At 39.6% G+C, this 22,502-nt stretch overlaps 1 protein-coding gene across 1 annotated transcript; it reads right to left on the bottom strand.

Annotated features, from left to right (window-relative positions):
- Window positions 1–1,913: 1,913 nt before the first annotated feature.
- On the bottom strand, window positions 1,914–22,165 carry LOC137286978 (transcription factor SUM-1-like). The gene is made up of 3 exons (XM_067819044.1): window positions 20,881–22,165; window positions 10,100–10,202; window positions 1,914–3,119 (listed from the first exon to the last, which is right to left on the bottom strand). Exons 1-3 carry the CDS (start codon window positions 21,709–21,711, stop codon window positions 2,989–2,991), a joined length of 1,065 nt encoding a protein of 354 aa, XP_067675145.1. The 5' UTR covers window positions 21,712–22,165; the 3' UTR covers window positions 1,914–2,988.
- Between the last annotated feature and the right edge of the window lie 337 nt (window positions 22,166–22,502).

Raw genomic sequence — 22,502 nt, 5'->3', positions numbered from 1 at the left:
TAAATAATATACATACTGATAATCTACTGAATTTTGTTTTCCAAGTAACACACGCCAATCAGAAGCGCATCTTCCAATCACTGATATACTCACGCCATATACACATTAAACACGAGTGACACAAATCTATGGCGGAAGGCTACGAGTTCATCTGAACTGCGTATGTTAAATTCGCGATGTCGGCGCTATCTAATTGGGATCTGACCAGAATGTAGAGATGTCAAATGAACGTCAGAGATACAGATCACTTATCAGCGTCTAGACGGAGGCAGGACAGGAACGCTCGACAGTGAGGAGATTATGTGGCATATCATCTCATCCTTCTGCGATGACTCTTGGTTAAAGATTGAAATCGCTCATGCAAATATATACGCTCAGTTTATAACGGACACGTTTAAAACGAACTGACGGATAAAACGGACTGTATTCTGGTGCCAGCTAGTATGTGTAGTAAACTTGCAGACTAATATTACAAACTAAACTTAATCGTCACTTCGAGTTCGTTATAATTGTAGTTCATTGTAGTAAGTAGCGTCAAAGGTGAGTGAGTGGGTTAGGATTTCCCCTTCCCAAAAGAGATCATTCCAAATGGAAACAAAACACATTCAGAACATTGGAAGAGTCCCTCGGCGACATATATCGGGTTTAAATAGTTTCTGTCCAATTCTTCTCATTCAGCCGACGAGTGATCACTGGGTGGCGTCATATGTGATCAAAAGCAAGTACATAGGTGTAAATGTTGCAATCCCAAATTTGCGTTCTAACTAGTAAAATTATTGAAGAAGACTGATTGTATTAACGCAAATATCATGTTTGCCAAATGCTACCAAGAACATGTGTACGTGTTTTGCGCGATTTTTTCGCAAAATTGTGATTATTGTCCGATGCACGAGCAATTTTCGTACAGAGGTCATCAGACCTGTTTGGCATGAAGATTAAACAAACACTGACAAAATTCTCACGAGAAAATGCCAATACTGACGTCTGCTTAACGAACGGACTGGAGGAATGTCACAAATGGGTCAGACATGTAACCGACCCTAAATTAGACGTCCCAGAGTCGCACCACCCCAAGACGATCGCTATCTGCGGGATTTTCACCTACGCAACCGGATGTTGACGGTGACGTCACCAGCAGCCACACCATTGGGTTATCACGTGAGTCGATTCACAGTGACAAGACGACTTTGTGCTGTTGGCATATGGGTCACCCGACCGCTACGTTGAATAGCCTTGACCTTTCAGCGTCGAAGGAGCCCTCTGCAGTGGCCATCACTACATTGCTGTGTATCGATCCAATGTCATTTTCCTGATAAAACACGAGTATTGCAGTGTGCCTCAATATACAATTCCCATTTTATCAAAAGGTTTTGTCGTAATGATTTTTATCTTATTGAAGACACACAACGTGTGTACTTTCTTTTTCTCGTCAGTTTATATATTGCGATTGTGTAGAACAATAGCTGGGTAACTGCATGAGGGATATTTAACGCCCATGGAAGGAATGTTTTAGTTCGACCAATAATGTCCCAAGGCACCTGTCTCATCTGTTAATCTGTTGATCAAGTTATCAATCATGGAAGTCGATAAGTTGATAAACATAAAATCTGAAAATGTATGGATGACTTCTTTATTATGAGGTTTGTGACGTTTTGGATTGTATCTGTATTTCAAAAGGTAAATCTTGATTTATCAGTCAGTCAATGTTGCATACTCATCATCATGTTTGTTTGATACGACTGAGTATCTGCACTTGAGCCTGACTGTGTAGGTACTTCAACAACAAAATTCGATTTTAAACGAATTTAGAAACATTGCAAATACAGAGGTCCATTTTAAGTGGAGCTATCACGACCGCTCATTGATTCTGCCGTATTATGCCACAACTGTGAAAACATCAAATCCGAGCCTTATTTTCGTTTCACATGGTTTATTACATTTGAGTTATAAATCTTACACATGATTTAGATTGTGCGAGGCTGTAACATTCGTTGCACCTCTCGCGAGATCTAGTGCTACCTGGTCACCGTTATATACATATTCAGTTGTTCGACAGGAAGTTACAATGTACGCATGCGCATTGAAAACTATTTCGCTGAAAAGACAACGTGCTTATCAATATCGTTATATTTCTTTCTCTCTAACTAAAACTGCTTTGCATAACGTGGTGTGCGAATGGCATTAAATTATATATCTAAGATCTAAAATCGATTGAATCGATTAACAATATAAACAAATAAATAAAACCATGTAGTTTAAAAAATCATAAACATGACAAACGTGACATTCAAAATTGAGATAAAAATGATACCGAAATGTTACGATAGTTTTGACTCCAGGTAAAAAGCATATAAACAAATATCATTAGAGACGCACCTTTGATCCAGGTGCGGTTTAATATTGGTTTCTTGCAGTATGGTGCCACCAGTATTGGTTATATGTACAATATGTGTCACTGCAACAATTCCGACACTTTCTAACATTGTTCGTTGTCACACATTTATCAAAGACGACACCAAGCATCCTTACGAACCACTTTACGTGTTCGTGCACGACGATATGAGGATATCACTGGCTATGATGGTAGTGACATAACACTCAAACTATTGTTTGTTTGTAGTCCAGCAAAATGTGAGGAAAGGCGCTACCGAGTCTCCATGACGTCGACGTTAACGTCAACGCCGCCGCTGTATTGTCGTGTTCTTGTTAATCAATGACGTCCACCGATGTTCACGACGTTGCTTTAATCTCTCTTAAAGAATAGTCCTTGTACTTACTGACATTCAGCGTGACGTCAACCAAACACACAGTGATTACTGACGTCGACCGACGTTGATGACGCCGCTTTATTGGTCAATGATTAACACTTTACAGTTAAAGGAACACCATCATAAAGTTGAGCTTGGTATGGTATTCCAGCATTGTTTACGTCAGACGTCACATATAGTTACGTGACGTGACGTGACATTTTACAGCTCCTTTGACGTTTCATAACGGCCTGTCTGAGGCAGCCATGTTGGAGATGACAGAGGCTTGTTTATTGGGCGAGATGCTTTCAACGATGAGGGACAAACAGTCGAGACTGGACACTCCCCCGCTGGACTGAACTTGATCATAGTCTGAAAGAAAAAGCACAATGGTCAGTCCAAAATAATCAAACGCAAATTAATCCGACAAATATTACGAAAAGTGACTTTCAAACACTAAAACATACGCTAGACATTGATTAGAACACCAAACATCAAACTTTAATGTCAAACATGGACACTCAAACAAAATAGAGGTCTGAACAGTGTGATTTAACTATAATTCAATCTATAACTCAGACGTCATTTCAAAGGCAACAAATATATTTTCTAAAACAATACATCTTAAGAATATATACGGCGAATCGGTCAGAACAGTGAATCGGTTCGACATATCGGTACAGCTGACATACTGAGGTTCAACTGTATGTTAAATATATTTTCCAAATACTTACAATCGTCTTAGGGTCCAGAGAAATACGAAAAAATCAAACGTGTTTACCAAACAAACGTTTGAACATTTTCATTTGTTCCCCGAGGACGCACATATAAGAAAAGTCTTGGCGTATTCTGTGAGGAGCTGGGGTTTATTTACTCACGAGGGCAGCACGTGGTATTCTATTTGTAAAGACAACCATTCAGTCAAAGTCAAGTGATTTTCAAGACACGGTAATTTCACACTACGGGTTATAATGAGAATCATACATGTCTTCGCACCAGTCGTTGTCCGTATGAGAAAAAACTGCAAAGCGTAACATTTAGTCTAACATATGAATGAAAGTATGTTAGGAGTGTGTCATGTAAGATACTACAGTAGAGTCGTCGCATTGCCGAATGTGCTGTAGCGTGTAGCGTGTAGTGTCATGCTTATTGTCTTCAGTCTATTGTTGAGGTGTGCATGTATGTATACACTGTATATATCATACAGGCGCGCGCGTACATACACACACACACATCGCACACAATACATATATGCATATTCTCTCTAAAGCGCACGCACGCGCATACATACATACACACACACACACACACACACACACACACACACACACACACACACACACACACACACATACACTCATGGTTTCCAGACAGTAACACCACGATAATGAATCCTTATACATGTGTGTATGAGCGCCCTTAGGTTTCTTGGCATATCACGTATGTCCACTCATATCATATACAATACATCTGGCAGATCGTATAAATCATTTGAAATTCAAAACGTTACACCAAACGTTTGCAAGCCTGTATCAGTACCAACATAGATACATACTTGTGAATATCTACCATCAATGTCAACACATTACCTACCGCAGACATAAGTAATGAGGCAACCACACCACAAAGATTATTGGAGACCCAAATATGTATCTACCGATCTGTACTTTTTGTACGATTTTGTCCAATAGCCACAGATACAAGTGGTGAGCCCCGGAATGGTGAAGCAAGCTATACAGACACCTTAGTGATGATGTGCACTCTGTTTGTTATTTAAAACAGAGATTAGCTGCACTCTAAGGGAATCATTTCGTCTACTCGATCGCGAAGTCCCGTATCACTTGTTCGGCTCATTATTTTTCATGACGACTTAACGGATAGATAAAATGAAAATAGGTGGCTTTCGAGCTAATAATAGGGACACGAGTGCTTTGAATATCAAAACGAATTTAAACCACAAAGACAATTCTCTTGATCATGTAATCAGTGTAAATTAATAAAACACTCCAAAGCTAAACTGACTTCTAAAACAAAAGCATTCTCGCTTCTTGTACGCACTCAATCGCCCCCTATATTTTCATCCATCCTCCCACACAAACTTAAACTAGCCTCACAAAATCCGTAAAATGTACCAGAAGCCTTACTCTTGAAATCACAACCACACAGGCCTCCCTAATCACGTGTAGAACGAAAACTCCTCACAGGTACACATGTCGTCCAACCGGTGCCTCCCCAGTTCGCCCTATACCAGTAAGGTGTAAAGTAACCGTGTTTGAAGTTTTTCTCGCAGTATCTAGATAAAGAGATTTACGAGCTAACTATAAACGATAATTATGTAGTTGGTCTGCAGCGTATCTCAAACTGAAGATAGTGGGGATTTAGTCTGTATTAAGCGTATTTATAGAGGCATGTTACAGTTTGTGGTGAGTATACTGGTAGACCAGACCTACCATCTTTCTACATTATGTTTGTAGTTAACTGACAATAAACTAGACACATGTCGGATACATGCAGTTATTCGTTATTTAAAGAAAGAACTCTAATTATCATACATTCAAACAGATATGTAAATTACATATATATGCATATTTAAGTAATGTTGCTGGCGGTGGGGTACTCTTTATTAGTTAAAGCGTTCGCTCGTCACGTCGAACATCCGGGTTCGATTCCCATTAAGTTGATGTGTGAAGCCCATTTCATGTGTCCCCCTCCGTGATATTGCTGCCATAGTCTCAAGCAGCAAAGAATTAAAAAACATATGTTAAATGGCATACGTATGATGGTTGAAACTGTACTTTGATGGTTTGAAAATGTGTGTTAGTTTTGGGCATTCGTTTAGGAAATGAATGTACCTTTAACTATTCAAACGTGACACATGTGTTTTATTCCCTTTATCAGGTTAGTTGGTTTGTTGTTTGAAGGAGCGCTCAGCAATATTCCAATTGTATTTTAGCAGTCTGTAAATAATCAAGTCTAGACCAGACAGTCCAGTGACCAAAAGCATAGGCATCAATGCAGACTACAATTGGAATGCGATGACATGTGTCCACCATGTCAGGGAGCCTGCCCACCCGATCCCGTTAGTCTCATCTTACGGCAAGCATGGGTTATATAGTAAACCAGTCGTAACCGGATGTTCTTGGGGGTTGCCTAAATCAGAATTTTAATCACTAAATGATGGTGATTTGTGGACACACTGATGTTGATTAAAAGTCGCTGATCTGTTTTCTATTTTCACGACAATCCCTTAACTATGGAATTCTCTTATTTAATAGCTGTACAGGAAAACAGAGAGTGTTCATTCAACAGTTTGTAGTTTTGCAACATCGATGACAGGTTTATTTTAAGCGCACCGACAATCAAACAAGCCATCGCAACATAGCTCCGTTAGCTCGAGAAACTCGTGCAGCACGTGCAGTGTTGTGTCTGAACGAGCCACTAGCCTCGTTCTCTCTTCACGCGAAGCTGCGAATCTATTTCTACTTTAATACAGTTTGTTTATCATCAGCACGTCTATAACTTGAAATAAGCCGTACTGTTTGTACACATGCGAACTTAAAGCCATCACGCCATAACATAGATGTTTGTGTACTTTATTTTTCTTCACATTAAAGGGAAGTTACGTTATTTTTACGTGAAATTATCCATGGCAACGTTTGGAGTAAAATAAACAATCTATCGCAAGAAGCGGTGTGGTTCTTGTAGCAGGGGGATGGGACGTCGGTGCGAGGAACTGTTACTGGCTAATAAAGCAGGGGAGTCGGGTGCGGAATGGAGATGCGATGTTGTGATAACTCAGGGCGCTGTGAACATAACGATGGCACTATTTGTATTGGTATTTGTACTCAAAATCAATAAATACCACCAGTCAATATTCGAGATGGGATGTTGCTGATATGTATTTTCTCAGAAAATGTGACACGCGTTTCACGTGTGCGTTTTAAAAGGTCAAAAGGTTGAACTTGGAAACTTAAGGCAGAAAAGCAATAGTATGTTCTTCTTGGAGAAGGGCTCAGGTTGAAACTGTTTTTGATTTGCCTATTATCACTTTACAGTTTGTCTTACATTTGAATTATAACAGTTACACCTGCATATACCTCGCGTAGTGGCACCAATATGAAACACATTTAAAAATACATCTAATGGACCGTTCATTATTTATGATTGTGGATGGGGGTGGGGGAGGGGGTAGTGGATGGTGGGTGGTGGGTGGTGATGGTGTTAATGGGATCACCCATTATATTCTGGGGAGGTAGGGGGTCATCAATTTTATACGCATGCATATGGGGGAGGTGTCGTTGATTTTGTACATGATATGCAAGGGTGGTGAAGTTAGAAGCTTTGTGCATGAATTTTAGGGGGTCACCCACACTGTTAAATTGTACATCTTACTCCATAAATCCCACCCACCTCCCCGAAGTTATAAATGATCAACGGTCCTTAAACAAGACTGAGAATAAAATTGACAATGCATACCTTTTCGAGTAATGGATTTTAAAATTGTTGAAACATTTATACCATACAACGCTATCAAAATGCAAATGGTACCGCAGTGTCTCACTATAACACAGACGTTAGGCGGCATGCTAAAACCGTTTCGAGCCCTCCCGGCGACAAAAGTAAATTGTCACGTGACGTCAGGACTGATTCCAGCCAATGATTACAGATAACGCAATTTGAATTGTTGACACAGCGCATGGACAACACGCATGATATGGGCGAGGAAAGATTTACTATCATGCTGTGTTTCAGTCCACCCTCCCATACAAAGCTGGTAAATTCATTTACCGCATATAATGTTATTTCGCCATGCTTTGTCTGTTTGTAAGACAATTGGAGGCGAATGGTGTGTGTGTTATGAAAGTCAAGATGTTCTGAGACAGGGAATCGCGTTGAAGAAAGGATATGGGCCGAGAGAAGATGTCTGCCAATGATTTAGGTGTGTTTAATATCGGTTTGCGTCTGTTAAAACTTCCTGTTGACAAATGCCACCTCTACCTCACAGCGGAGTATCTCAAACATTTGTCAAGGGTCACTTGTCTGTGATATCCCTTCCGCATCGAGCTGGTTCCCAGTGATCTATTCCGGTCCTGACCAACCGGTCAGAGTGTGTGGGTGTAGTTTTAATCCACCTATAGTAATATTTCAGCAATATCACGACGGGGGCACCGGAATTTGGATTCACACATTGTGCCTATGTGGGGAAGCGAACCCGGTCTATATATGGGTGATCAGGATCGGTGACAGGGGCTTCGCTAACCGACACCATACGAGATGTTCCTCATTGCATCAACCTTTCGCACATATTCGCTTATTGCGATAACGTGAACTCACAACGTTTAATATTCCAGATTGTTCAAGAAGATCACATTCTGTCGATGTCAATCTCTTCACCATTCTAAGACACACAGACATCAAGTCTCACCAAGTTCGACCACCCGATACCCACTTTTGTCAACTTTTCGCGTGAGGTTACGGGAACCCCAAAACACCCAGAATCTCAACAGGGTCACACATTCTTACAACATTGTTCCTTTCTACTAGAACAGTACGAACGAAATAACAAGAACATCTTTTTGATGCATCGAGAAAAGCAACATGACAGCGATCATGAAAAGCTATATCCCCGAACAAAAAAGTATCATGAAGATTTCGTCAAAAGGGACGGGAGGTGTTGAAAAACAAGATCTTTTTAAGCTACAAAAAGTGTAATTGCTTCAAGACGAACATATTAAGACACCCACAATACAAGATGGATATAACGGTATGTGAATTCCCTACACTCGCATAAGCCTCGGTCGCTAGGTTATAAAATTTCCCTGTACTTAACTAAATCCCCAAACCTCACCAAATGGGACTAATTTAAAATCGGTATCTATGGCATATGTTATGATAATTCCAGAACCGACCCCCCAACGTCGTCTACACAATCATCTCCACAAGCACTGCATCTTCACCCCCACCCGTCCCCGGCACCCCGGGCGCCCCGTAATATACTAAGTATACATAGTTCCGCCTCAGTTCCTGTTAGGCGACGCGACGCATGAATTCTCTCCTGTGTAAGGACCGTACCAGATTCGGAACGACCAACACAAAATAATTGCATGTTAGCCAAGTGGAAAAGTATAACTCGAACTCCCATAGGACCTGGGGTTTTGTAGATTGTGCCATCAAATTGATGCAAGATAATCTACATACCACCCCGGATTGTATTAAACAGCTTAATGGGCTTCCCACGCACGTGTCGCCGTACGGTGAAACAATAAACGTCGGTGTCTGCTGTTGTCGTTGTAACTCAACCCCTTGTCTGGGCGCATTGTCCGTCAGCTATACATCGGGTTAAAGACTTTGTCTACCCAGCATGGCACAGCACGGGTTCTCAATGAACAAATTAACGGTTTTAGTGATGTCCCAAGTCGATCGAAAAATTAATGTTTTCTGTGTTAGAATGAAAATGTTTTTACTGTCTAGACACAAAGGTCGTGTGAATATATGTCATATGTGGCTTTTTTGTAATTTATTTTGAATTTTAGAGGATGTAGGGTACTTAGATGGCCACAGCGATCGCTCGTCACGCCGAAGAACCAGGTTCGATTCCCCACTTGGACTCTGTGTGTCGAGCCCATTTCTCGTGTCCGATGCTACTTATCTTACCTCACACATAAATGTCGTTTTCTGGCTAAGCGTTCTTTTATTGTTTTCAATGTACTCCACTACCAGTGGCAACCCATTCAGTACTTTGCGGTGGTACTTCGTTATCTCGAATTTAATCGAACATTTAATCACACATGATGCACGGAAGTTTCCGATGTTTTACGAATGCAAATCGACGGAAGGGTCATAATTCTGAATTTGTTTTTCTTGTGTCTGCAAAATCTAGCGATGTCTACGAAAGGACCTGCCTAGTATTCCAATAAATATATTTTGACAAAACGTTGAAATGTTGTCCCTCAGAATATTAAGAAGGGGAATTACACCGCGGCGACTTCACTAAGACAATACCTGCGGGGAAAATAGCAAGACGCAAGATTCGAATCGTTTAATTCACACGGGTTGGCTCAAGTGTACGACCCGATACCCATGCTTCAAATAGTTCAAAATTAATACTGAGGTGTTCGGTAAAATAAAATACATTGTTCATTGTTCCCTCGGTTCCCGTGTGTTGATGTACCCTCGATGATTGTTTATGTTTGTGTTGATGTACCCTCGATGATCGTTTATGTTCATAAACCAATCATCGAGGGTACATGAGCCCGTGGCCCCTTCGTGACCCGTGAACAACTTGTAATATCGCAGGAATATTGCTAAAGACGGTGTAAAATCTTAATATAAAGTAGAGAACGATCACTTACTGTTGCCATGGTTATAACTGCCGCCCATGTCCCCGCCTCCGCCTCCGCCGCCGTTGTTGGGCATGTGGTGTAGTTTGTCGTAGTACTGAGGACTGTGAACAGTCTAAAATAAGGGACGAAATGTTTTAAGGATATGGTTTATAGGGGATGTTCATCATGAAATAAGGAACAATGTGACGTTTTGGGGAACATTCAAAAACCCTGAAGAAAGAACAAAGCTTTGCTTGTTGCTTAACGCCATACTTCTGAGATCCATGAACAAAAGAATGTGTACATTTGAAAATTGGATTTGAAGTTGTGACCTCATGTGCACGTCACCTGTGATATATTATTGATGTGATACAGAATCGCCTATTATAACCGCATAACCCTTAAACATTATGTGTCATGTTATTTTTCTTTCGCCCAATATTTTAGAAAAAATACACAGACTGGTTGACATTTGACTGGTTGACTGGCTGACTAATAGCTACTCTCTGAAATGAAGATACTGATATTTTACAGACAAAAACGTTTTCAAATGAAATAAAATCCTATATGAGGGTGTCCAGAGACATTTTCAAAAGCTGTAGTCATCTGGACTCGCCACATTCTGGATGTGCATTTGGTAACTTTGTTTCAGTGTCTCTATGACAGTAATTAACAATATATGTCCGAGGATATTAAGTGTTCTGTTTGATTCACACTGCACGAGAGATTCTGTGTTACATGAGATGCAGTCCGTTCTAAGGATTCAGTGTTATGTGAAATTCAATGCTCTGTGCCACGTTCTCATCACAATCGCAATCTCAAAGAATTTGGAACAATTTAAGAAATTCAAGTCAACTGTGACCCACATCGCAATTCTAACACCCCACCATCCAAGACTATCAGATCAAAGGCCAGCATATCTCACAAGAGCACGAGGGTTATAAATGACCTCTCAGCGGATACTACTTCCCACAGCACTGACCAGTACGTGGTAATCTGATCACTAAATGTGGTTAATAAGATTCCATGTTACCCCGGTCAGCGAAACATCACTATGGACAAGAAGATCAAGTTAGCCGTTGTCCGAACTTTCAACCGGTGCCCTGTTGCCGAACGCAGCATGTTTTGTTCTTGAGTCCAGCTAATCTAGCACCATGCTGACTCTGCGATAAAGTACATTATTTATTTACCTTCCCATAACCCCAATTGTCTGATTATTTTGTTGTTTACTTTTAACAGTTTAGCAAGAGATATTTTGATGTATAACCTGCCTAACCATTGCGAGGACTTCAATAGGTCACAATCAACCAAATGTTAATGTTTATTTCAGCTGGCCATGCACAATAAACATCAAACACGGCATCATTACAAGTGACTTTGAAATTTGTTTTATTCACATTTATGCAAAATCGAAACTGATGCCATAAATACTCTTGAAGACATATTTCCAGAACGGGGTACCGGTAACGGTGGTCAGACTATATGCAAATACATCCAAGTACTTTTGTGACCTTGTGTGTAAGGTTACTCTGTTTTCTATAACGCCAAAGGTAGTCACGTGTATGGTTTACTAAGGACGTTTTGGGATAGAATTTTGCTACTAGTTTATCTGGTTCTAAGAGAGAAAATGGATCAGGTGGTCAGTCGCTATGATTGCCACGAAGGCTTCATATCCTGCTTGTATTGTTGTTTTCGTAATGTCAATCTCTAGTTTGTCGGTCCTTCATTCGTCTATGTACATTCCGCAGTCATATTATCAGGACGTTTTGGGGAAGAGAGTTTTAAAACAGTAAGCGAAAAGAATCATTGCTTGTATCAACCAAAGTCGAACCATGAACAATAATATATCACAACAAGGTGACTATTTCACAGGTGTCAATTTAGGTAACGACAGACCCCGACAGCGTCATGTTAAAATATACATGGACATGTTAATTCTTGTTGCCATGCCTGATTAGCATTTAAGAGCTAAAACAATGACTAGTCAGCTCGGAGGCAGTACTCATTGCCTCATTTGGAAACCAATGACAAACTCCAGAATGGTTCCTGAGTATGCCAACTAAAAAACAACAGGCAATAGTCTGAACCAGTACAAGCACACAGACACTCACACACACGCACGTGCAGGTGCAAGCACTCTGTTATTATGCAGTAATCTTAAGCGCGTCTCTATGCCCGACTGCACCTCAGCTGATATCGCTGATAGCAACATTGCCATGTTTCGTAATAACTGAGTCTGAGAGTCATCGTGCCCCAAGACTCAAACCTGTCAACAAATATTAACACAATTTTATGTCTAACGGTATATCAAACCCAGTCTGAAGTGTCACCCAACTTGAGACCGCTACATAAAAAAACACACGACATACTGTAAACAACATAAATTTAGAAGAGTATTCCATAAATCGTTAAAATGAATTTTCAATAGATTAGACCAGAATTGTCATGTTTTAAACAAAGACAAAAACAACTTAGTCTCACTGAACACAGTACGGGAACGGGCCTCTGTGTTGTACGCAACTCATTATCCGCATGAAGTTTGTAATAAGAGTCAACAGCTGCGATCTTTCACAACTTGTTTATCAATCATGCTTAGGATGTTTTACTTTATTCAGCTATTTGTTTTGACTTTATCATCTCTGTATTTTTTTCATCTTGAAGAATGTAAAAATAATTACAAGAAAAAATTCCAGTAATACTCATTGTGCTTGGAACGTTCTACAGACGCCTGTCGCCGCAATTGTGATGTGAAAATTAAGCCGATTATTCAGTGTCACGGAGCCAAATAACAGCTTTTTGTTTTTTTATCTAAGATCAATATTATCTTGATAAATATGGCATGTTTTAAATTATCCATATGATATGTGTATGTTTTCTGAAAGTCAAAATACTGGACAAAACGAAATTACGAAACTTGCTTTTCTGATATTGATTTACATATTTTTCAATCATTTGATGTGCCCTCAAAACTGCTTAAATAAAATGACATTAGGATAGTAGTGATGATGATGATGATGATGATGATGATGATGATGATGATGATGATGATGGTGATGTTGATGATGATGATGATGATGTTGAATTACAGGCGGATTTGTAGTAATAAATGTATAAGTATTAGTATTATTCGTAACATTCGTGTTGGTGGTGGTAGTAGTAGTAGTAGTAGTAGTAGTAGTAGTAGTGGTGGTGGTAGTAGTAGTAGCAGCAGCAGTAGTGGTAGTAGTAGTAGTACATGGATTACTGCTATTGTTTATATTATTAATATTACAAATTGTAGATTTAACACACCAAACGAATACATTCGTTGGTTCATTGTCAACACTTTCTCTTAACTGTATATTAACGTGATCTACATGTCTGCACATTCAAGTATTCTCCTATAGTGAGAATAAGTATGCATATTGGACATAAATGTTCCTTCCGAGGGACCAGAATTTTATGGTAAATATTGAAACCCGCTTTAAGAAAAGAAAAAATATAATCTCTTCTTGAAGTTTCCGGATTACGCTGCCAGTTATCAAAAAGACGCATCTAAGATACATGATATTTCAATCGCAAGGCAGAAATGATGAATATGTTATCAAATATTGCATCAGCATTACTTGTTGATAAGTTTTGAAAGATGGGAAAAAAGTTAAAGCAGATATCAACAACAAGTGGACACCAAAGCAGAAGATTCATATCGGTTCCCGTTTTAAGGGAAATAGGAAGATTTTCTATATTAGGCGTTACTCAAGCGTACATACTATTTTCGTCTACCGTACCGCGTTAGTCAAGCGTAAATTATATTTTTCATCAAGCGTTAGTCAAGCATAAATGCTATTTGCGTGAAGCGTAATTTCTATTTTCATCAAGCTTTATTCACGCATAAATGCTCGTTTCATCAATAGATAGTCGATATAAATGTCGTTTTGAACATGCGTTTGTCAAGCATGAATGATATTTTCATCAAAACTAAGTCAAGCATAAATGCTATTTCAACGCAGCATATATTACATGTGTTATAGAGAAGAAGGGGTGAAAAGCATAGAATATTTTTGACGATAGGACTGGATACTCCAGCCAACAAAAATAGTTTGGGCTCACTTGAAGTCAATGTTGGCGGGATAATTTTTATCACATACAAGTGGAATTTACGTATGACCTCGATCGATCGTGTCTGTGAGAGTGTTTGTGTCCATTCTGTGCATATCATAAAATACCCGCTTGTTGCTTCACCATCAACTAATCTTTTTGCAAACATCCGGTGTCCTTGACTCAAAATCTAAAACATCAGTACAAAAGAACACCCTTTCGTGTAGAGGGAAATATAGTTTGAAATTTAAAGAATGATCCAGAGAAAATCATCGATAACACCAGGTGTTCACGAAAAGGGTCACTGGCTGCCCGTATTTCACACAAATTCTCCAAATAATCACGGAATAAACCGAAGGACGAAAGATAGTATACACCCACGTATGGCGGTGGCTGCCAACGAAACAAACAAAAAATGAGTTTACCATAGTGATGTACTCGACTTCCACGAAGTAGAGTTTCGACTGTGCAGGCTATGTAGCCGGGTACGGGTATCACCGTGGTCTTTAGTACCTACAGTCTATGGTGTTTCTGTCACTGGTTTCTCCATTGTTATGTTTTGATGATCCTCTATTTTTGTCGAATTCAAAGGCAAGAGGATGCTCTGTTTGTCCGGATGTTTTGCAGTTGCTCTTAGAAGAGATCTGTTACGATTATGAAATGGTCTTGCCGAATACGGCAACAGAATCTTACCGACAGAAAATAATAACAATAACAATAATTTAGTAGTTATCTGTGAATTACCTTCGAGGAACATCCCTTTTCAAACTGGTTGAGAAACAATGGAAGTCTTTGTAACGTTTTGTTATCTAAGTACAGGTGACAATATTTAGCCCGGATTCGTGTCCCGAAAATATCTTAATACTAGTTCACCGCACCAAATCTGATTTTACAGTCAGTGAGGGTACTGGAAATAGTAAAACGACAATCCTAGGACACATTGAACATTCAGGAAAGTCACGCACAATGTACAGTGCACACATTTAATAACCTATCTTACATTTCTAATTATCTTCAGTTAAATATTTTGTAAGATCTGTCATCACTTTTTAGTGTTTTATTAAGGCTTCGTGAACGAAATACAGATAACCCGGATGTAAGGACGGCATCACATTACTGATATCAACATCACGACAGTCTGGCTTCAAGCCATGGCATCCAAATTGCCAATTATCATTTCTATACACATAAACAATGATAAACGGTTTTTTCAATTATATTCAATCTCAGCCAGAATCAGATTTACACCAAACGACCTGAGTCTGAGTAACTCCAAACCTCACTAACACGTCGCTTCCTAATGCCGTATCAGGGAGATACAAACATCTCAAATGCTGTAAGGAGTTATCAAAGCTCCTTACTCACCCCGTGTTATCGGCGCCGCCTACTGAGGCATTAAAACATTGTTAATTAGCATCAAAGTTTAATATAAATAATTGCTCAGTGCACTTGAGGTGAAAAGGGGGATGGGAATAATGACAGATTGTAACCTAAAGTAAAACATATTGAAGGAGATGTATGACAGTATTGAGATAAACTGAGATAGGAACTTTGTGATAAGGGTGAAAACATGTCCTTGTCGGAGCCCATTACAAACGCGATAGTAATAATTACAAGCAGAACATAACCACGTCTAAATTACATTCTTTCTTAAACACAAAAATACATTAATGAATCTGCAACTTGTGATTTAAGATAAATTTGTTTCGGGGTGAGGCGCAAGAAATTTGATGACGCAATTATTATGACAGAACCGGACTAAAAATACACGTGCGTTGGTCTGATAGTTCATCATAGGTTTGTAACAGCTTATGTGATAAAGCGGGACTACCAGTCTCATATGTGACGTAATATACACGTGACGATAGGAAAATGTGAAAGAATGTGAGATACATGTAACGTCAGAAAAATGTGAAAGACCCTAATACACATATGTCGGACTAAATAACTGAGTCTAAATAACGCTTACAAAATTTGTTGCGAACAAAAGCATTTAATGATTTAGATTTTTTTAAAGCTGATTGTCGGATAAACGGTGGTCGGGATAACGAGACTTGACTGTATGCCACCTTCTGTCGTATGAGCAACGTGACCTTTCCGCAAATTACAAATTCTGTAAATCAAACCCTGAACCAAATATATTCAATGACGTTTATCAAGTCCATCTTAGTTAGTAATTCTAATTACTGAAGCTTTTTAACGGGACTCTGGGGTCCATTTTGTCATCCTTAATGAAAATAATTCAACACGTTTCTTCGGTAAAACTTTTTTCACTTCAGAGCCTGTCTGCATATGGTGCACAAAGCATATGAGCGTTGTTGCATCATACACGTATATACAACTACACTTAGCAACTATAGTACGGTCTGCACCGAGTGTCCCATCGAAATAAATGCACGCTCAACATACATGCTCTAACGTGTAGATTTTACTTTTACTCTAACAAAATCGTCTAACGTGTACTGCTGGAATAAACAGAAACTAATATTTGTTCCTGTAAATAGGGTACATTCCCCAACATATGAAGTACTATATTGCAACAATTCCATACATAATTTGTACAGGTGATGTTTCATTGGTAACTACGCTTGGTCACTGCTCTATTCATAGCAACTGACAAAATATAAAGAGGGCTTTAGGTTCACAGTGAATTATGCTGAATATGTAGAATATGTTGTTCTAAATACATTATGGTTATTTATTAAAATGAATTTCAGTAGAATGGTGAAATATTTACAGTTTTCTTAACTGCTTAGTACTTGTTCTTGTCAAAGACAACAAATACCTTTTTCTTATAACATTCTATGAGAGGTAAACGGGTAGTTACAACGTGTATATATTTACATACAGTTTAATTCGTCGTCGTTTCTTTGATTTTACCAACCACACTGGCACCATTGACTGGAAGTTCCCCACACTAACGCCCGATACCCCTTCATCTGTAAAGTAGCCTTCATCTGTAAAGTAGCCTACATCTGTAAAGTAGCCTTCACTTGGGATTTCATTAACCCCCAAAGTAAAAGATCGTTATTGCAGGAGCAGACACGAAGGCTATTTTGTACAGTAACATAACACTTCCCCAAACCAGCTAGTTAGTGGCGGGTTGAGGTGGCCAAGTAATGACACCTTCACGAAGTGGGAGCACTTGGATTTAAGTAGGCAATGTTTCAAACGTGGTCACGACGTCGAAAGATGTTTCAACCATCTCATCAAGAAATGACGACTGATGGGGTTGGGGAATGGTGAACAAGTATCCATCTTTATATGCAGTCTTTAATACAAGCAAAAGCCGGAATAACAATCAACCCTCCCAATCCTTCATCCCCCTCCCAGACCCCAGGGACACTTCTCTACGCAAGCAGTGAACCTCCGTAGGGTTGCCAGCGTTAACGATCAAACCGGCTGAATTTAGCATACGCTTTATTAAACTTTCCTGGTGTACATGTGATTTGACTGCGACGCTCTTGACTGAGTAACGTCTTACTCTCTCTGAGGACCGTGTAAACTAATCGCGCAACCGTGTCCTCATCCAAGAAGAAACGAGCGCCTTTTGACCCCTGTTGAGAATCAGGGGTTTGATTGAGGCACCCCTCGGGTTCATAGCTTGACCAGATGCGCTCATATTCCCTCTGACGGTTGGACGTATGGTAAATGACAGAACGAAATTTCATGTTTCCAAGGCAAAACTGCATCCCCTTTAAACTCCAGTCGCTCTACTATGCCAGCGTTGTTCTGCTCAATTTGAAAATATGTTTTGAAGTATGCGAGAAACGTTCCGTCTTTTGAGAATCAGCAGAAATGTCATTTGAAAAACTGATTATCCGGCGCTGTTTTCAAATGTTTCGAATCATATTGCACCTGATAAGTTTAACGGCATGGAGGTTAAAACCGGAAAAAAATTAAAGTGTAATTATAGCGTTGGTTATAAATCATCCTCCCGAACAGAGTAGATAAATCAGGCCGTTCCGGGTCAATTGTAGCGTGTCACTGAATCGAAGCCAGCTCTAGATCTGTGTTTTTTAACCAGCTCAAATCTGTTGACACTATCACAACACTTGGATATATCCCCAGCGGATGTTTTTTAACGTTATACAAAAAGTAGTAAATTTGGGATTATGTGTGGTATTTGTTCAGCTTATCTTACCGTAGGGCTGATAACTAGCTTCGCGAAGACTTTCACACAGGGCTGAAACTATTTCTAACTCACGTCGATTAGAAATATACCAAGTATATTGAATGATGTATACCTGAGTATCTTTCATATTCATTTATTGATGTGTACTTTCTTTGTTTTGTTTTCTTTTTACTAAATGATTGGAATCAAACACGTTAACATTGTACAGTAATTTCTATACGTAATATTCGTTTCGAATTAAACATGCCAAACATGCACTGTTTTCAATAAATATATCAAAAAGTAATATAACAGTTCTTACTTCTTTGACTTGATATGAATCAAGTATATACTAAAAATATATCCGTGTAAAAACCATATATTCTTAAAATGAAAAACAAACCGTAAAAACAACATCTAATAACTTCTACTTTGCTTTATTATTATTATTTAGGAACTATCATTTTCAAAGAACAAACAGATGGGATGTATTACTTGTCCGCCAGAAATGACATTGCTTTGAAACGTTTTCACAAGTATCTTCCGCTTAACTGAATCTAAGCCGATATCTAGTGTGTGGGAAACCCAGATATGACCCGACACACAACTTCTTGGAATGCCCAAATTACTGTGATGAAATGTCACGCATAATTTCTCAAAAATTCTAAACACTAAAAACCGCTTCATCTTCATATTTCTAATATGGCATTTGACAGGCTATTGGGCTATGTGTCAATCAAATTCCTCTGTCGTCGCCAGCGCATATTGTTTACCTCAAGCGTGCATGATCTCGCACGAGGAAAACGTGCAAACCGCGGGTCATGCGCTCTGAGACTAGCACCTCGCTAAATGACTTTTGACAGTTCAAATAAGAGATCACCCTCTAAATGGCTATACCACTGGCAAAACAGGGAAGCTCTCTCGGTTTCAATGTGTGTGTCCCGAAGTTCCTTCCAACGCTGCCTCAGCTGACAGACTTCACCTTAAAACGGCGGACACTTTTTAAGTGGCCATTTTCAAGATTCTGAGATAATTGGAGATTATCGGTATAAGGCTGCTAAACGTTTCCGCATCGGATTTCGAAAATAGTTCCAACGATGTTTAAAGTGAGATGCCACAATGACAGTAATGGTTTTTGAGTTTTGCAAATATAAAGTCGTAAAAATCATTTTGGACGATTCAAATGTCTCTTTGTTAATCATATTCCATAACGAACCAGGCTTTAATCATATTGTACAATTTGTCATTGATTTTTACAACGTTTAGAAAAAAATAAATTAGTTTTCATCTTTTCATAAAGTTTAAAATAATCAAACTATTGTAAGTACAAAATGTAACAAATGTTCCTAGCCAAGATACCGCAACTAAATTACTGAAGCCTAAAGTGAAATCGTCTATACGCATAAACGGTAAATATGATTGCCTCCCCCCCAAAAGAAAATAATCTTTCGATCAGGCTGTCAAAATTCGTTTGTAGGAAAGCAGGATTTCAAGTCACCAGACAAAAAATGTTTCGCTGTCAACGTTACCGAAACAGAAGCCGAGCTTATCGGGCAACAGCCAAATCCAGTTCATAAAATTGGCATTCTGTATCTCAATGAGATATAGTTAATTTTAAAGGTGTCTGTAGTTTGTCAAACGATATCTTATTCAGCTTAAATGTTTCCAAAGCGCCCCCTAATATTTATTACGTCCAAGAAGTAAACAAGCCACGCCCACCTCAAGATACATGCATCTTAAATCAAACATAAAGTTCTAAATTAACGTCACAATTTTGTTTCTGGAGCAAATCTTCAGCCAGAATTTATATAATCCGTCCTTGTGGGAAAAGCAGTATATTCCAATGGAAATATACGTTGCACTATTTAAGCCAAGCAAGAAGCTCTCGCTTTGTACATCTGGTTCCGATTATCATTTAAAATATATTACCGAGTATTCTCATTTCATCAGTGAAAATAACTCTCGCAAATAACACCACGTGTTAATTCAAGGAGAAAATGGAAGTTCAAAATTAGTGTTGTTCTCGACAACTTCTCGTGAGAAAAAACAAAGGGCTTGTAAAAGTTTTAAACATTTCTAAGGTTCACTGACTTTACCACTGGTCACATTTGCTAGAGTCAACGCCCAATTATCTCTCTTTCGACTCATATGCTTTTTGGCTTTTTTTATTTTGGGTTTTTGGGTTTGTTTGTTTTTTTACAAATGATGATTCTTTTATCTAATTCAATTAGCCAGTTAGTCATGCAGGAATGGAAGATTTGTTTCATTGAATATACATTTTCGTCGACAAAAAGCTCCAGAAAATCGATCTTCAGTTTAAGCAAAGGTTAATCGAATGTTGAACTAACGCATGCAAAAACCATCCGTGTGCAAACGTACCTTTGTTACAGGATCAATATTAGCATATCATATAATTTTCCGTTTAAAACAATTATTCAACAATTAGCTTTCTCATGAATGCATTACAAGCACTATTTCCGCTGTTTATTTTTTACCAATCCCATCACAAAACATTTCGTAATCAAAATCTGTTCCTTTACTTACCTATTGTGACAGTAGTACAGTTTCATTATGACGATATATATTGGACATGGAATGTAGTTGTGTACGTAGAACTTACCATATAGTCGGAACCACTGCTTGACGATCCGGCGTCGTTACAGTTGTCGTCGCCTCGTGGTATCCTACTTCCGTGAAGCAGTTCCTCTAAACTTTCAATATATTCTATAGCGTTTCTCAGAATTTCAACTTTTGGTAGTCTCTGATTCGGATTTGGGCACGTCCGTCTTTTAAGAGTGTCAAACGCTTCGTTCACTTTCCGTAACCTACGTCGTTCCCGCATCGTCGCCGCCTTCCTTCTGTCAATTGTCACCGTCTTCTTCTTACACGCTTTGCAGGCCCACAGGAGACACCTTCTGTTGGGTCCATGGTACCCAGGGGCTAGAACGTGGGGGATGTGTTCGTTGTCCTCGTCGGAGGTGTGATCGTCACTCATGCTGCCGGCTTCGTCTTTGATAGGAGAGCAAGATCTAGGGCTGTCCTTATCGTCCAGAACGTCATTCTTGTCTTCTTTGGGGCCTGAGCAGGATCTTGGTTCATCATCACCTCCACTTGGTTCTTCCTTGGAGGACACAAACGACTTCTCCTTCATCTGTGAATGATGTCGAGGTCTATAGTCAACAGCCGTTTGGTCACCGCCTGAATTGAAGAAGTGCGGGGGCATCCCGCTACTAGAATGATAGCCGTAAACTTCAGGATACTGACGAGGATACGACCGATGATAAGACCCATTCGGGGGTCCAAAATAATCAGGGTTTCCCCCAGGATGGGAGTAAGATATGTCCATGATTTGCCTCGCATCCGACATGTCTGCCCCGCCGAACGATGGTCCGGTGAAAACGGGTGCGTTGTGGTCGTAGCGGCAACTACGATAGTCTGTCATCATCATCATGCTGATGTTGTTATCGCCGTCCGTCTGCGATAATCTCTCCGCGAATTAATCCCTATCGTCTGCTAATCTATTAATCGTACCGTCTGCTCCTGATTGCAGACGTCTAGAGTGGAACTGTCGTCTGCAACTGAAACTTCTGCCGTCTGTCAACACTTGCTTACCAGTTCTCAGCCAAACCACGAGTCTTTAAGTGCTACGCCTATATCTACATATGTCGTGGAGATACAGTTTTTGATGCTTTGGAACCTGAGAGTGCAATTAAGTCACACATGGCAAAGTTTACCCATTAATTAGTCTGGGGCTCTGGGACCATGATTCCTTCAACTCACCACGCCCACGGGTTCCAGTACCAGCGCTTTCACGAATTTTTCGAAACAAAACGTGTCCAACTGTGTCAATACAGTCAGAGGTACATCTCTCCACTGGCTAACAAGTCAGACTAACACACACAACTAAAACAAAGGTGTATCATTCACGTGCCTCACCGAATCTGTTTTAATGAAGGGGTGTGAGCCAATGAGATTCCTTGCTGGGCCCATTCTTCCTTCCCAGTGCTTCTGATAGGCGGACCGGTACATCAAACGCCTGTCCCCCTCCCGATAGACAGGGAAGGAGGGCAAAGGGAAGGTTTCCTTCCACTCAAACTGTTACCAGATGTGCCAAAGAGGCCCAATTTGCCTCGGAAGCGATACCACAGCCAATATTCAAAGTAATGGCGTGCATGAATCTACTTTTTCAGTCGTGATTACACGCTCGCTCAGGTTACACATCTCATCCGGTGGAGAAATCGG

Source organism: Haliotis asinina, chromosome 6 (assembly GCF_037392515.1).
Source record: "Haliotis asinina isolate JCU_RB_2024 chromosome 6, JCU_Hal_asi_v2, whole genome shotgun sequence".
NCBI classification, from domain to species: Eukaryota; Metazoa; Mollusca; class Gastropoda; order Lepetellida; family Haliotidae; genus Haliotis; species Haliotis asinina.
Note: the sequence above shows the minus strand (reverse complement) of the source record. Positions and strands in the feature narration are given on the sequence as shown.

Coding starts and splice junctions, on each gene's coding strand:
- LOC137286978 (XM_067819044.1), bottom strand. CDS start 21,711: ATGATGATGATGACAGACTATCGTAGTTGCCGCTACGACCACAACGCA. Junction 10,203..20,880: donor GCAGTGGTTCCGACTATATG/GTAAGTTCTACG, acceptor CCCTTATTTTAG/ACTGTTCACAGTCCTCAGTA. Junction 3,120..10,099: donor CAGTTATAACCATGGCAACA/GTAAGTGATCGT, acceptor TTTTTCTTTCAG/ACTATGATCAAGTTCAGTCC.